The sequence below is a fragment of the Ornithorhynchus anatinus genome, chromosome 9 (genome assembly GCF_004115215.2).
Source record: "Ornithorhynchus anatinus isolate Pmale09 chromosome 9, mOrnAna1.pri.v4, whole genome shotgun sequence".
Taxonomy (NCBI): Eukaryota; Metazoa; Chordata; class Mammalia; order Monotremata; family Ornithorhynchidae; genus Ornithorhynchus; species Ornithorhynchus anatinus.
This window is the reverse complement of record NC_041736.1, coordinates 156689-171301: the sequence shown is the minus strand read 5'-3', so window position 1 is coordinate 171301 and position 14613 is coordinate 156689. Positions and strand designations below refer to the sequence as shown.

The window sequence follows — 14613 nt, the reverse complement described above, 5'->3', positions numbered from 1 at the left end:
CTCCCCTCCTTTCTCAGAATCCCCTGGGTAGGAGCCCTGAACTCAGCCTCTCCTTCTCCTTCTACCTTTGGGGTTCCATTGCGAAGTGGAACGTTTCAGGGTCGAAGCCACTGGAAGGGTTTCTCCTGTCCCCAACTCCGGACTGAGCTCGTCTGTCCCCACCTGCCGCTAATGGCGGCGGGGGGAGGGGGGAGAGTGAGGGGGGGCGCGGGTGGGGAGGGTTGGGATACGATAGCCCAGGGGTCTATCGGGAAGCAGGGGAATCGGCTGTTGCCTTTTGGCTGAGCCTGGAGCCCTGTGAGAGGTGCCCAGAAATCAGGTAGGAGAAACCCCACATTGTCTGCCCGTTCCTTAATACCACTGACACCTAGTGGTAAATGTCTGAGCCCAGGCGGCCAAGGTCCTAGACCATCATGGAGAATGGAATCCAGGAAAGACACTGGACAGTCCTGTTGTCAGCTCCCCAGGCCTCTCAACCCTTTTTTTTTTAAATGGTATTTGTTAAGAGCTCACAGTGTGTCAAGCACTGTTGTAAGTGCTAGGGTAGATACAAGTTAATCAGGAAGGTCCTTGTCTCTCATGGGACTCACAACCTAAGAGGGTATTCAATCCCCATTTTAAAGTTGAGGAAACTGAGATACAGAGAAATGAAATGATCTGTCTAAGGTCACACAGCTAGCAAGTGGCAGAGATGGGATTAGAACCCACGTCCCCTGAATCCCAGGCCTGTGCTCTTTCCACTCGTCTAAATTGCTTTTTCTTCCCTTCAGAACCGGTCTCTGGCCCTCATGACTCAGTGAAGGAGAATCACCACCCCTCATCCGAGGCTCCGGGCTGGGCCGATCCCCACAGCCCACGGACCCATGGAGAGCCGTGGTCCTAGGCCTCCACCCACCAGAGCCGGTGATCAGTCCTTTGGACCTTGGTGTTTAACCGATTTCTTAAGCAGTGCCAAGCACAGCACTAATCCCTTGGCAAAGTGTATTTGGGTGTATGTGTACGTAACAGTCCCTCCTTTTTGAAAGCGAGCTTAAAGATGGTAAGATCCTATCCACATTTCGGGTAAAGGTTCAGCACACATAGTCCTTCCTCTGGGGAGTCAGATTTGAGTTTAATGAAGCAGGCAATGTTCAGGGCTCCTTTTTGCCACCTTTTTTCGTCCCACTCCATGAGGAAACCACAAAAGTAAGATTTGGTTCCTGCTTGCAAACAATTCATAATCTAGCTGGGCAGACAAGGAGGCATAAATTATAAATAGCTCCATCAACAAAATAATTTCCCAGCATGGGTCTCCCAACACTCTTGACTCTCTCCCAGTGATCCAACATGAACTATACACGAGCCCTGACTCTCCCCTCTTCATACTAATAATAATAATGTTGGTATTTGTTAAGCGCTTACTATGTGCCGAGCACTGTTCTAAGCGCTGGGGGAGATACAGGGTAATCAGGTCGTCCCACGTGAGGCTCACAGTTAAACCCCATTTTACAGATGAGGTAACTGAGGCACAGAGAAGTGAAGTGACTTGCCCACAGTCACACAGCTGACAAGTGGCAGAGCTGGGAGTCGAACCCATGACCTCTGACTCCGAAGCCCAGGCTCTTTCCATTGAGCCACGCTGCTTCCGTGCTGCTGCTTCTTCATTCCTGACTCTCCCCCAGTGATCGAGCATGGACCACCCAACACCCCCGACTTTCCCCTCTTTATCCCGGACTCTCTTCTAGTGACCCAGTGCAGACCATCCATCACACCTGACTCTCCCTTTTCCATCCCTGACTCTTTTTTTTTTAAATGGTATTTTTTTAAATGGTATTTAAATGCTTGCTCTGTGCCAGGAATGGTACTAAATACTGGGATAGATAGAAGCTAATCAGATTAGACACAGTACACGTCCCTAATGAGGATCACAGTCTTAATCCCCATTTTTACCGATGAGGTAACTGAGGCACAGAGAAGTGAAGTGACTTGCCCAAGATCATGCAGCAGACAAGTGGCAGAGTGGGATTAGAACCCAAGTCCTTCTGCCTTCCAGGCCTGGACTCTATCCACTAAGCCACAGTGATCTAGTTTGTCTTTCTGAAGAGGCAGTGACTACAATGGCTCTACTCATGTTCCTTTCTTCCTAGGCCCTTCCTGAAGGTGCCAGCATTCAGTTGATGACTCCAAGATCGCTTTCCTGAGTCGTGACTGAGAGCTCAGAGGCCCCGACTGAAAGGCCGTGTAGTTGCAGTTTGAAAGTTTTCCCCGGAGGGTTCTCTGCCCAAGCTCCCTGGGAAGCCACCTTCCGGAGACCTGAGAGGTCTTTCTGCAGTCGGGGCCTGCCGGCTGCCCAGGATTTCTCCTCATGGGAGACTTGGCTGTGCGTACCCCTTCCCAGATCGCTTGGGCAACACTGAAAACAGCTCCAGCCCTGATCCCCGAGATCCTCTCTTTTCATGCCTCCTTCCTAAGAACTGCTCTGGCTGCCCCATCTCTTAGCAGGTTTTCTCTTCTGGCCAGATCCCTCTCACCTCCCTTCAGCCCCATGGGATTCAGTTTACTTAAAGCCTCAAGGGTGGGACCTTGTCACAGGGCTTTGTGTCTGCTTGATACCCCCTGTCCAGAGCACTCCAAGACCCCAGCAAAGCGTGTTCCCCTTCAGAGCCTGGACTCCTGCCTACGTGACCCCAGAGTTGTGGAGACTCAGGACCTGAAAAGTTGAGTGACTGCCATCTCCAGAAAGGAGCTTTTTGATGAGCTCACTCTGGCCCTGGATGAAAACAGCCTCTTGGTGGAACAGCTGACAGATCATTTCGTAACTTAGCTCTGACCCACACCTCTAGCCTGTGCTTGGGAGCTTTGCCTTCTGGAAGTTTGCTCTCTGCAGAAAGATTCACGCCACCATCCACAGGAGGAGGCTTCAGAGTTCCCGGGCTGTTGGAGCACCGGGGCCGTGGTGGTGATGGTAGTGATGGTGGTGGTGGTGGCAGCGGCCGCCGCCGCCGCAAAAAGGAGCGAGCGGCGTCGGCTGTGGAAATGACACCATCCGTGTGATCCACACTTCTGGTCTCATGTGAGAGTCTTCACAGAGTCTAAAAAGGGTTCAGGTTTTCAAGCAAACATCTGGGAGGGGCGAACCGGCAAGTTTCTTTTTCAGCAGAAGAAGGAACCAAAAAGGAAGCGGAAGAACTGGGATGGTCTGGTTCCAAGGTAGAAAGCAGATGAATTTCCCAAGTCTGGCGTCAAAAGAAATTCCTCCCCCACGCTACAAACGATTTTATTCTTCTAATCCCACGACGCAAGCTCTCAGGCTCGTGAAAAACCATCTTTGTAACCTTCTCCCTTCCGTTGCTGCAACTGGATCCCCCAAATAGCAGGGAGCCGGAAGCAGAAAGGAGGCAGCAGATGACCTTGCAGTAACTTTCCCCTCCTGCTGGTTAGTGGCCAGCAGTTCATTCCTATTTCATAGAAGGGAACACTAAGGACAGGAGACAGGTGGAAGTTATACCTGCGTCCTCTCCAGAATGGCTTTGAAGGAGGGGAGGGATGAGGTCTGCCAGATTTGATGGGGGAGGGAGTTCCAGACACTAAGAAGGGCGTGAGCAAGGGGTCGAGAGCAAGCTGCAAGTTAGGTGAGAAGAAGAGAAGAGGGTGAGGTAGGGAGGAGTGGGAGAAGAGAGCAGAGAGATAAGAGGGAGCCAGCTGGTGGAAAGCCTTGAAGCCAAAGGTCAGGCGTTTCTTTTTCGGATGAGAAGAGATAGGTGGCTATTGAAGATATTTGAAGAATAATGTTTCCGAGCAGCGTTTCAACAAGATGATACATGCAGCCGTGTGTCAGGGAGATGGGGCAGGGAGAGGTCGTTCGACTTCCTCTCCGACTGGGGCATGGGGGCCAGGCCCCTGAGTCAGGCCCTGAAGCAGACCAATGGTTGTTGGTACTTCCCTCGGTCCTGTTTGGGGTCATCGCCATAGATGTCTGAGGTGGGGTCAGATTCAGGGTCAGATGTCCATTCAATTATTTATTCAGCCACGTGGTCCTGACAGACTCATGCTACTTCCTGTGATGTCCTTGCTCTTCCTCCTGCTCCCACTGGGAGCAAATCATTCCTGTCTGCCCATCTCCTTAGACTGCAAGCTCCCTGAGGGCAGAGAAAATGCCATTTGCATCTCATGTACTCACCCAAGCCCTCAACCCATGTTGTTCATGCAACAGGGTTAGATTGGACTAAAATGGGCTTAATGGATTGTCTGTGGAGTCCCGATACTTGTGCTCTCAGTAGTTGGTGGATAGATCACTGGGAGTTGGGTGAATTAACCTGTTTATCAGCTCATGCTAGCTTCCATTGGATCCCTGGCAACTGGGAGGTTTGCAAAGCTTCATCCTCCTTGAAAATGCCAGGCTTTGGTCACTTTTTGCTTTTTGGATGTCCCTGTTACCTCTAGTCTAGTGTAGATTTTTCACTGTGGAAGAAGACTCTAGGGTTTTGTAGTATTTCAGGGTCCCTACTGGGCATTAGAGAAGCAGGGAGGCTCAGTGGAAAGAGCAGGGGCTCGGGAGTCAGAGATCATGGGTTTGAATCCCAGCTCTGCCACTTGTCAGCTGTGTGACTGTGGACAAGTCACTTAACTTCTCTGGGCCTCATTTACCTCATCTGTAAAATGGGGATTAAGAGTGTGAGCATCACGTGAGACAACCTGATTACCCTGTATCTCCCCCAGCACTTAGAACAGTGCTCTGCACATAATAAGTGCTTAACAAATACCAATATTATTATTTGAACATCCTGGCAAGGTGACAGTCCCATCAGCATTCAGGGTAACCCTGGGTCTATGCCCAATCAATCAATCAATCAATCATTGGTATACATTGAGTACTTACTGAATGCTAAGCATTGGATTAAATGCCTGAGAGAGCACAATAGAAGAAAGGCACATATTCCCTGCTCTCAAGGAGTGTATAGCCTGTTAGGGGAGCCGACCAATGGACATACAATTAGTCAAAAATAGCGGGAGCAGGAGGAAGAACAAGGATAGAGCAGGAAGTAGTAAGATATAGCAAAATGAGGTAGCTGAGTAAGTGATCCAAAGGACAAAAAAAATGCACTGCCACATGGTCTGGACTGCTTCTCGTTATGCTGAAGGCAGAGTTGAGTCCAGCCTGGAAGACAGGCTTGGTGGGCTCGAGGATGTGGCCTACTCTGGGGCTGGTTATTTGTCCCTCATATTAGAAGACATGAGTAAATAGTTATGCCTAGCTCATTGAATTTCATATTGGAAGGTGGCCTGAGTAAGTGTTATGGTTAGTTATCCTTTGCATTAGAAGACATTAGTAAGAAGTTACAGTTAGTTAGCTGTCCTTCGTATTGGAAGAAGCTCCCCTCCTGAATTGTAAACTCACTGTGGGCAGGGTATTATGTCTGTTATATTGCTTTAATGTCCTCTCCCAAGCAGTTAGTACAGTGCTCTGCACACAGTAAGCACTCAAGAAATATGACTGACTGACTTCTGAGAGGGCAGGAAGATGGCTCATGAACAGGAGAGTCTCAAGAGCACCTAGAACTGACCTGCTCTTGTAGGGGTCCCTGGCTTGGGACAGCAAAGACCCCTCTCCAGGAAACACTTGGGTCATTGCTCTGGTGATGCCAAAGACTGAGGCATGTGGAGCTGGACCCTGGACAGGTTTGGGGTGAGGGGACTACTTCTTTTTGCAAGAGTTCAACTTGTATAAACCAGTTTGGACAGTCCAGACAATTTGATCATCTTGTGCCTAGTATTCATGTGTGTTGTGTGTGTCTATCAATTAATCAATGTTATTTCTTGAGTTCTGACTGTGGATAGAGGGCCGTTCTGTCATGCAGTAAAGACCAAGGTTTCATTATGTAGGTGACAATGCAAAACAAAGAAACTGTATCTTACAATGTTGTCCAGACCCTTAAAATTCAATTTTCTCCTGGTCATTTAGGGCCTCGTTTGCATCTGTCAGTAAGCCTCAATAGGGCTTTTGAAATACTCCAAAAACAACAGCCACTTTGATCTACAAATCTGATTTCCAATTCATGTTCTCAACATTTCCTGGGACTGCTTCCTTGGAAACTTTCTTTCACTCAAAGAGAAAGGAAAAAAAATCTCTTCTTGTGGGAAATAGAAAGGTGGACTCTTCAGTAAGCTCCTCAAGGGCAAAGATGATGTTTTAAAACTTTTACTGTATGCTCCCAAACACTCATTCCAGTGTTCTGCACACTGCAGGTGTCCAGGTTAGCACTCTGCACAAAGAAACTGCTCAGTACAGTGCTCTGTGCACGGTAGCCATCCAGTACGGCACTCTGGACACAGTAGCCATCTAGTACAGTGCTCTGCACACAGTAGAGGAAGAGCATGGCCTAGTGGGTAGAACATGGATCTGGGAGTCAGAAGGACCAGCGTTCTAATACAACTCTGCCACTTGTCTGTTGTTTGACCTTGGGTAAATCACTTACCTTCTCTGTGCCTCAATTACCTCATCTGTAAAATGGAGATTAAGACTGAACCCCATGTGGGGCAAGGACTGTGCCAATCTGATAAACTTGTATGTAGCCTGGCATTTAGTACAGTACCTGGCACATACAAGATCTTAACAAATACCTTAAAAAGAAGTAGTTGTCCAAGCATCACTCTGATCACAGCAGATGTCCAGCTCCTTGTATTATAGAGATGAAGGCAGAGGTGGAGGCTGAGGAGAGAGAGGGAGGAGACAAATGGCCAAGAGGACATTCCAGTGAGAATGGAGGGCACAACGCACTCCAGGGTGGGGAGACAGCACACTGCTTTGGTCGGTCAGGAGAGGTGGGCCATTTCTGCTCAGCCTCTGAGGTGGGTCAGAGTGTCTCCTTGCAAGCCCATCCAAGCACTCCAGTCTATCTCCACAGCCTCCGGGGCAGAGACCAGCCTGAAGAGAACCCCCCTGCCCCCTGATGCCCCCAGCCTGGGTGCTGCTGCACTGACCCGTGACCAGTGGGGTGAGTCTGGCGCACTGGGCAAGACGGTCATTGGAATGGACAGTCTCCTGCCAGGACACAGGTCTGACCCTGACCGTTGAAATGCTTGTTTTCAAATATAGTATTTGTTAAATGCATTCTATGTAACAGGGCCTTAACTAAATGCTGGGGTAGATATAAGCTAATCAGCTGGGACACAGTCCATATCTCACATGGGGCTCCCAGTCTTAATCCCCATTTTACAGATGAGGTAACTGAGGCCCAGAGAAGTAGAAATGACTTGATCAGGGTCACACAGCAGACAAGAGGTGGAGACAGGATTAGAACCCAGGTCCTTCTGACCCTGAGGACTGTACTCTACCCACTAGACCGTGGTACTTTCTGAGGAGTTGGGGTCCCACAAACTCAGGGGACAACGACCTTCACCAAACCCAAACCACGGGCATGGTCCAGGCAGCTTATGCTTCCAGATGGATGGACGGACGGATGGACAGATTTAGCTCCTGGCTGGTGGCCCCAGACCACGCTGATATTCCAGGGCCTCCTCTCTATGCTTTGCCTGCTCCACTCTACAAAGTGAGCTCCCTGCTGCGGCAGAGGATCCCAGGCCCCAGCCTAGCTGCTGGCCCCTCCCAGCCTCTCTGTCCCCCAGGGTACCATGGAGATGCAGCCCAGGCCCCGGGCTAGCTGCTGGCCCCTCCCAGTCACTCTGCCCCGCTGGATGCCATGGAGACGTGGCCCAGGCCCCGGCCAGGCTGCTGAGCCCTCCCGGGCTCTCTGTCCCCCAGAGTGCCATGGCGACATGGCCCAGGCCTCCCCTGGCTGGAGGGATCTGTCGGGCCAGGGAGTGGGGCTGAGGTCTCGGGGGTCTCATTTGTGAATCCCCTTGGCTCAGTCTTAAAACATCCCCACCCAGGTCCCTGAGGAGGGGCAAGGACAACGTGTGGCTCACCTCTGAGCTGTGGGGGCAGAACGGTCCCTGGGGCTCTGCCAGGCAGAAGCTGATTGTCCTGGGGCAGTGACCCAAGACCCGATGTGCCAGCGAGACCCACCCAGCTCTGCACAGCACTAGACCCACTCAGCTCTCCATGGACATGGCGGGCAGGACTCCCTCGGGGTTTGGGGTTTGGATACTGCAGGTGATCCTGATGTCTCTCTGCCTGTGGTGGGGCTCGAGGTTGATAGCCCAGCTCATTTCACCCTGAGTCTCCAGGGGAACCGAGGGGAGCGCCAGCCAGATCCTGCTTTGCTGGGGACCTCATTACTCGACAAAGAGTTCAGCTCCCTGAGGGACCCCAGGGCTGCAATACCTCCTTCTCCACCACCACAGTGTTGGCTCTGGCTGGATTCTGAGAGGCCCCATCTCCGAGCTTTCTGACCCTGAGCTTTGCCCTTTTGCATCCTGTCCTTGAGGAAGCAGGATGGAGGGAGGCAGGACTGACCCTGTCCCTGCCCCATTTCCCATCTCTGCTTCAGCCCCTGTCCTTGTCCCTTCTTCTGTCCCTGATTCTGCCCCATCCCTGTTCCTGCCCCAGCTCCTGTCCCTGGCCTCATTCCTGTCCCGTCTCTCCTCCTGTCCCTGGTCTCATTCCTGCCCCGTCTCTGCTCCTGTCCTTGCTCCTGCCCCTACCCCTGCCCCAGCCCCTGTGCCTGTCCCTGCTTCTGCCCCTATTCCTGCCTCAGTTCCCATCCCTGTTCCAGCTCCTCTCCTCACCCCTGGTCCTGGCCCTGCTCATGTCCCTTTTCCTGCTCCCACCCCTGCTCCTGTCCCTGCTCCTGCCTTTTCCTGCTCCTATCCCTCTTTCTGTCCTTACTCCTGCCCCATCCCTGTTCTTGCTTCCATCTCTGCTCCTGCCCTTGTTCCAGCTCCTGTCCTTGCTCTTGTCCCTTTCCCTGCTTCTGTCCCTACTCCTGCTCTTACTCCTGTCCCAGCTCCTATCCCTGTTTCTGCTCCTATCCCTGCCCCTGCTCTTGCCCTTGATCCAGGTCCTGTCCCTGCTCCTGTCTCTATCCCTGATCTTGCTTCTGCTCCTGTTCAGTTTAGATTCTCTATCCCAACCCCCCTCTCCTAAATCAGCAGGTCAAGTAGAGGCAGCAGCTCAGGATATACTGAACTAATAATGTTATTAATAATAACAATATTTGTTAAGAACTTGATAAGTGCCGAGTACTGTGATAAACACTGGATTAAATACAAGATAATCAGATCGGACACAGTTCTTGTCCCATATGAGACTCACAGTATAAAAGGGAGGGAGAGCAGGTATCTTATCTTCATTTTACAGATGAAGAAACTGAGTCACAGACCTTTTGCGTGTAGAGCACGGTGTACTGAGAGTCTACTGTATGCAGAGCACAGGGTGTCTACTGTGTTCAGAGTGCTGTATTGGGCACCTACTGTGTGTAGAGCATGCAGGATAATGTTCTGATTATATGCAGAATGGAACTAGGTCAATTAATGGTATTTCTTGAGCACTTATTTTGCGCAGAATCCTAATGAGTGTATAGGTGGCAGTTTAGCCTAGTGGAAAGAGCATGGGTCTGGGAGTCACGACATCTCAGTTCTAGTCCCACCGACCTGCTGCACGTAAGCTGCCCCTCACACCGGAAGAAGATGCCACTGATGGTGAAATTCACTTATGAATGAATGTGTGTGTGAAAAAAAAGGCCAGTGTGAGAACCATAGTCCCGAGACCACTGTGCGCCCGATAAAGTCGACCCTTGTTGTAATGCCATGTTTGATGTTTGCAATGCCTGAAGCTGTTTTCTCTTTTGCCTCCTCGTCTCTTATTCCTTTCAAAGCTTTAGCTGAAGAAGAGCTGCCCCTACCTCAATGGCGGCCTACCACACCACTCTCTCCTCAGCAACTGAGATTCAGTTTTCAAAAGGGATGTAGCATTAACTGAGGCTTTGTTTTTCTGAATCCTTAAAACCTTTCCTCCACCCTCCCTGCTTTCGTCTTCCCACTTCCCCCCCGTACGACCTTGGGCAAGTCACTCAGCCTCTTGGGGTCGCATCTCTGAAATGGGGTGACAGTACCCGCTCTTCTTAGCAGGTGAGGTCACTGATGTGAAAGCCCTTTGAAAAGACAAAAGATATCATTCCCACTACGATTATGATAACGATCACAATCGTCATCCCTCTGGACAGAAGCTGCCGATGGGCCCTTGTGCGGAGGGAGCTGCCCCTGGGCGACTGGGCAGGAGGAGCCTAAGATTCCCACCCCTGCCCTTGCAGAGACTGGAGTCAGAAACGGATGACTATTCCCTAGCTCAGAGTGAGGGAATGGATATAAATAATGGAAACCACCGAATGAATAAATCAATAACAAGCCGACGCATAAACCCACGAGCGGCCCCGGCCGCTGGTGGGTTGCCTCGATCCGGGCCCGGCAACTCATCAGGGAAGGCCTCCTGGAGGCGGTGGTTTGGTCATTGGAGGGAGGCGCCGGAGGCAGGGCGAGGCCACCATTGGGGGGGTCCCCAGGGGCTGGTCAGCAGAGTGAGGGCGGCCCCTTCCCCGGCCACACCCCCGCCCATCGCCCCGGGACCTCAACAGGTGCCACCTGGCCCGAGCGGGGGCGGGGGGCGGTGCCAGGGCGGGCACCGCCCTCTCCCGCACCGCGTCTCCTCTCGCCGCCCCCCGCCCCCTCCCCGCTCCGGCCGCACCGCACAGCGCTCCCTGCGGCCCTCCCTCTGGCCCTCTGTCCGTCCGTCCTCCCGCCGCCATGGAGCCGGACCCCGGACCCCCCGGACCCCCCGGACCCCCCGGACCCCCCGGGCCTCCCGGACCCCCCGGGCCCCCCGGACCGCCCTCCCCGCCCGGGGAGCAGGGCGACCGGCTCCGGCTCAGCGAAAGCGGACAGTCCGGCGATGGCCTCGAGGGCAGAGGTGGGAGACCCCGCTCGGACCCCCGGACCCTGCTTCCCCTCCTTCTCCCCACGCCTCCTTCCCCACCCCTTTCCCTCTCCCCTTCGTCCTCAGCTCCATCCCCTCCTCCTCCCTCCCCTCTCCCCATCTCCTTCCCTTAGTCTCCCGCTTCCCCGTCTCCCCTTCCCCATCTCCCCTTCCCCATCTCCCCTCTCCCCACCTCCCCTCTCCTTCCCTCCGTCTCCCCCTCTCCCCGTCTCTCCTCTCCCCATCTCCTTCCCTCCGTCTACCTCCTCCCCATCTCCCTTCTCCCCATCTCCCCTCTCCCCATCTCCCTTCTCCCCATCTTCCCCCTCCCCATCTTCCCCCTCCCCATCTTCCCCCTCCCCATCTTCTCCCGCCCCATCTTCCCCCTCCCCATCTTCCCCCTCCCCATCTTCCCCCTCCCCATTCCCTCTCTCCCCATTCCCTCTCTCCCCATTCCCTCTCTCCCCATTCCCTCTCTCCCCATTCCCTCTCTCCCCATCTCCTCTCTCCCCATCTCCTCTCTCCCCATCTCCTCTCTCCCCATCTCCTCTCTCCCCATCTCCCCTCTCCTCATCTCCCCTCTCCCCATCTCCTTTCCCCACCTTCCCTCTCCCCATCTTACCTCTCTACATCTCCCCCCCATCTCCCCCCTCCCCATCTCCTTCCCTCCGTCTCCCCTTCCCCGTCTCTCCCCTCTCCCCATCTCCCCTCTCTCCATCTCCCCTCTCCCCATCTCCCCTCTCTCCATTTTCCCTCTCCCCATCTTCCCCCTCCCAACTCCCCCACCAACTCCCCCCTCCCCGTCTCCCTTTTCCCCGTCTCCCTTTTCCCCGTCTCCCTTTTCCCCGTCTTTCCTTTCCCCGTCTCCCCTTTCCCCGTCTCCCCTTTCCCCGTCTCCCCTTTCCCCGTCTCCCCCTTCCCCGTCTCTCTCGTCCCCATCTACCCCTCCCCATATCCCCCTCCCCATATCCCCCTCCCCATCTCCTCTCTATCTCCCCTCTCCCCATCTCCCCATCTTCCCTCTCCCTATCTTCCCTCTCCCTATGTCCCCCCTCCCCACCTACTTCCCTCCGTCTCCCCCATCTCCCCCCTCCCCGTCTGCCCCCATCTCTCTCCTCCCCATCTCCCCTCTTCCCCTTTCCCTGTCTCCCCGTGTCCCTCTCCTCGTCTCTCCCCCCGTGCCCCCCGGTGCCCCCTCTCTGCCGGAGGGGATGAGGGGGTGTGAGGGCGGGAGGGGCCCGGCTGCGGGGAGGCCAGGTGCTCCTGGTGGACAGAGAGCCTGGACCGGAGGGCCGGGGCGGGGGCGAGGGGCAGATGCGCCTTTCCCGGCTGAGTGGGGGGGGGGGGGGGGGGGGGGGGGAGCAGCCCCTCCCTTGGCCCCCCGGCCCCCAGGACTGCGGGGGTCCTGGACCCGTGGCGGGGGGCGGGGCCCGCGGCTCCCGAACCCCCGAACGTCCGCCCACCGGCCAGGACCGGACTCTGGACGCGTCCTCTCCTGGCCCATAATAATAATAATAATAATGTTGGTATTTGTTAAGCGCTTACTATATGCAGAGCACTGTTCTAAGCGCTGGGGTAGATACAGAGTAATCAGGTTGTCCCACGTGAGGCTCACAGTCTTAACCCCCATTTTACAGATGAGGTAACTGAGGCCCAGAGAAGTGAAGTGACTTGCCCACAGTCACACAGCTGACAAGTGGCAGAGCCTGGATTCGAACCCATGACCTCTGACTCCCAAGCCCGGGCTCTTTCCACTGAGCCACGCTGCTTCCCGTTTCCCCCATCCCCGGGACCCATCGTTTTAGGGGTGGGGGAGGGCGGTGAGCTCTGCCCTCAGGGGGTGAGGGGCCCCCTGGTTCTGGGGATGCCCCCCCCGCCCACTCAGGTTCGGCTACCCTGGGCAGTCCCGGGGGTCGCTCAGCTTGCCCAGGGCTGGGGAGGGGCCGCCCATGCCCCCTGGAGCTGGTTATTGGGATTTAGGACACTGGGCTGCCCCCCCAGCCCCTGCTTGGCTCTGAGGGGCTGTGGTGCCCCCGGAGGAGGGGAGGGAGCTGTGTCCAGCCGGTTTCGGGACAGACCCCCACACAACCGGCCTCAGTGCCAGCCGCCAGTGGGCACAGGCTAATCCAACACGGAGCAGGACGCAGCCAGAGATGCCCCCCTCCTCCTGCAGGCAGAACCCCAGGGAAGAGGTGCCCAAACTTGCTGGCCAGTCCCCTCACATCCCCCATCTAGCCCCCTTCTGGAGTGGGGGGTGCATATATGCATGTGTGGGGTCGTGTGGGTGTCTGTGTGCCTATACCTGTGGGTCTATGTGCCCATGACAAAGTGGCGAGTCCACACAGATATCTGTGGCTCCTCCTGTGTGGTAGGGTCCACCCATATGCCTCTGTGCAGATGGCTGTGTGGCAGTATGTCCATTCAGGTGCTTCTGTGCTTGTGACTGTGTGGCAGCATGTTCGTCTATTTGCCTGTGTGCGTGTGGCTGTGTGCGTGCCCATGTGGCGACGTGTCCACCTACCAGGTGTCTGGGTGTGTGTGCCCCTGTGGCAACCTGTCCACCCACCAGGTATCTGTGTACATGCCAATGGGAGGCCTACCTACCTAGGTGTCTGTGTGTGTGCCCACGTGTTGGCATGTCTACAAACATGTCAGTGTAGACATGCTTAGGTGCCATTATGCCCACATGCAACCATGCACAAAAGGGAGACTGGCACAGTCGTCTAGGCAGGCTCAGCTCTGCCAGGTGTTGGCTGTGGCTGTCAATGGGCATGTGTTGACTTCTTGGAGACCAAGGAGAGCCAGCCACATCAGGGGCCAATGGGCCACTGTCCAGCTGGTATCCCTGGATTCTACTCATTCCAGGATGCACCTTTCCCACCTCTGCCAGCAGCAGGCGTGAGAGTTGTCATTGCAGCCAAGACTGTGCCCAGCTGAGCTGAATTTCCACTGTCCAACCCTGGATAGAGAAGAGACCCTTTTCACTCCCCGCATCCTGATCCACCAGTCAAGGGGTGGGGCCGGCGGGGTTGTGTTTGGAAGCCTGGGACATAGTATTCCCAGGCACCACTCTGAGCAGGTGCCTGCGCAGTGTCAGTGACTTCCCACTTGTGGCTTGGATCCCTTGAAGGAGCTGTATGGCTGGACCCATAATCCTAGCAGCAAAGGTGGCCAAAGGCTGCCCTGTGCTGGCAGAGGAGCAAGCGGGTGGTGAGGGTGCTCGATGGGTGACAAGGTTCTCACTCCTGGTTCTCCAGCCACGATGGTAGTTGTGGGGCCCACTGAACCCCAGCAGGTTTGGGCAGTGATGATGGATGGATGGATGGAGAGCACTCTCGGGGAGGATGGGGCAGTCCACGTAAACTCACATGAGCTGGAGTGGGCACGATCAGGACAGGATGTGGTGTGACTGCTTCCCGTGGTCACCCCCGGGCGGCTGCTGGGACTAATCCCGAGTACCCCTAGCCTGCCTGCACATGTGAGGAAAGTTGCTTCCCCAAGGTCCAGCAGCTTCACTGTCAGGTCCCTCCTTCCCCCCCTCCCTCCTTCTCCCCCTCCTTCCCCCCACCCACCCTCTTTCCCCGACTACCTGGTATTCTGCCCCCAGACAGGCAGGAGATGGCGGGAGGAGTGGTCAGTCAGCCATCCATCTGTGAACTCCATGGGGGAAACCTCCTCCTTATCCGAGTCACAACAGATGAAATTGCCGCTTTGGCCAGTTTTCCAGGGCAGCAGCCGCCCCTCCTGCCTCAGCCTCAGCTCCA

The 14613-nt window shown here is 54.8% G+C and overlaps 1 protein-coding gene across 1 annotated transcript in view; it reads left to right on the top strand.

The window, feature by feature from the left end:
- The first annotated feature begins 7397 nt into the window (after window positions 1–7397).
- TMEM163 (transmembrane protein 163) overlaps window positions 7398–14613 on the top strand; it is a 47505-nt gene continuing 40289 nt past the window's right edge. The window contains exons 1-2 of the mRNA XM_039913131.1: window positions 7398–7529; window positions 10738–10843. Coding sequence (XP_039769065.1) covers window positions 7398–7529; window positions 10738–10843 — 238 coding nt within the window. The remainder of the gene's footprint in view (window positions 7530–10737; window positions 10844–14613) is intronic.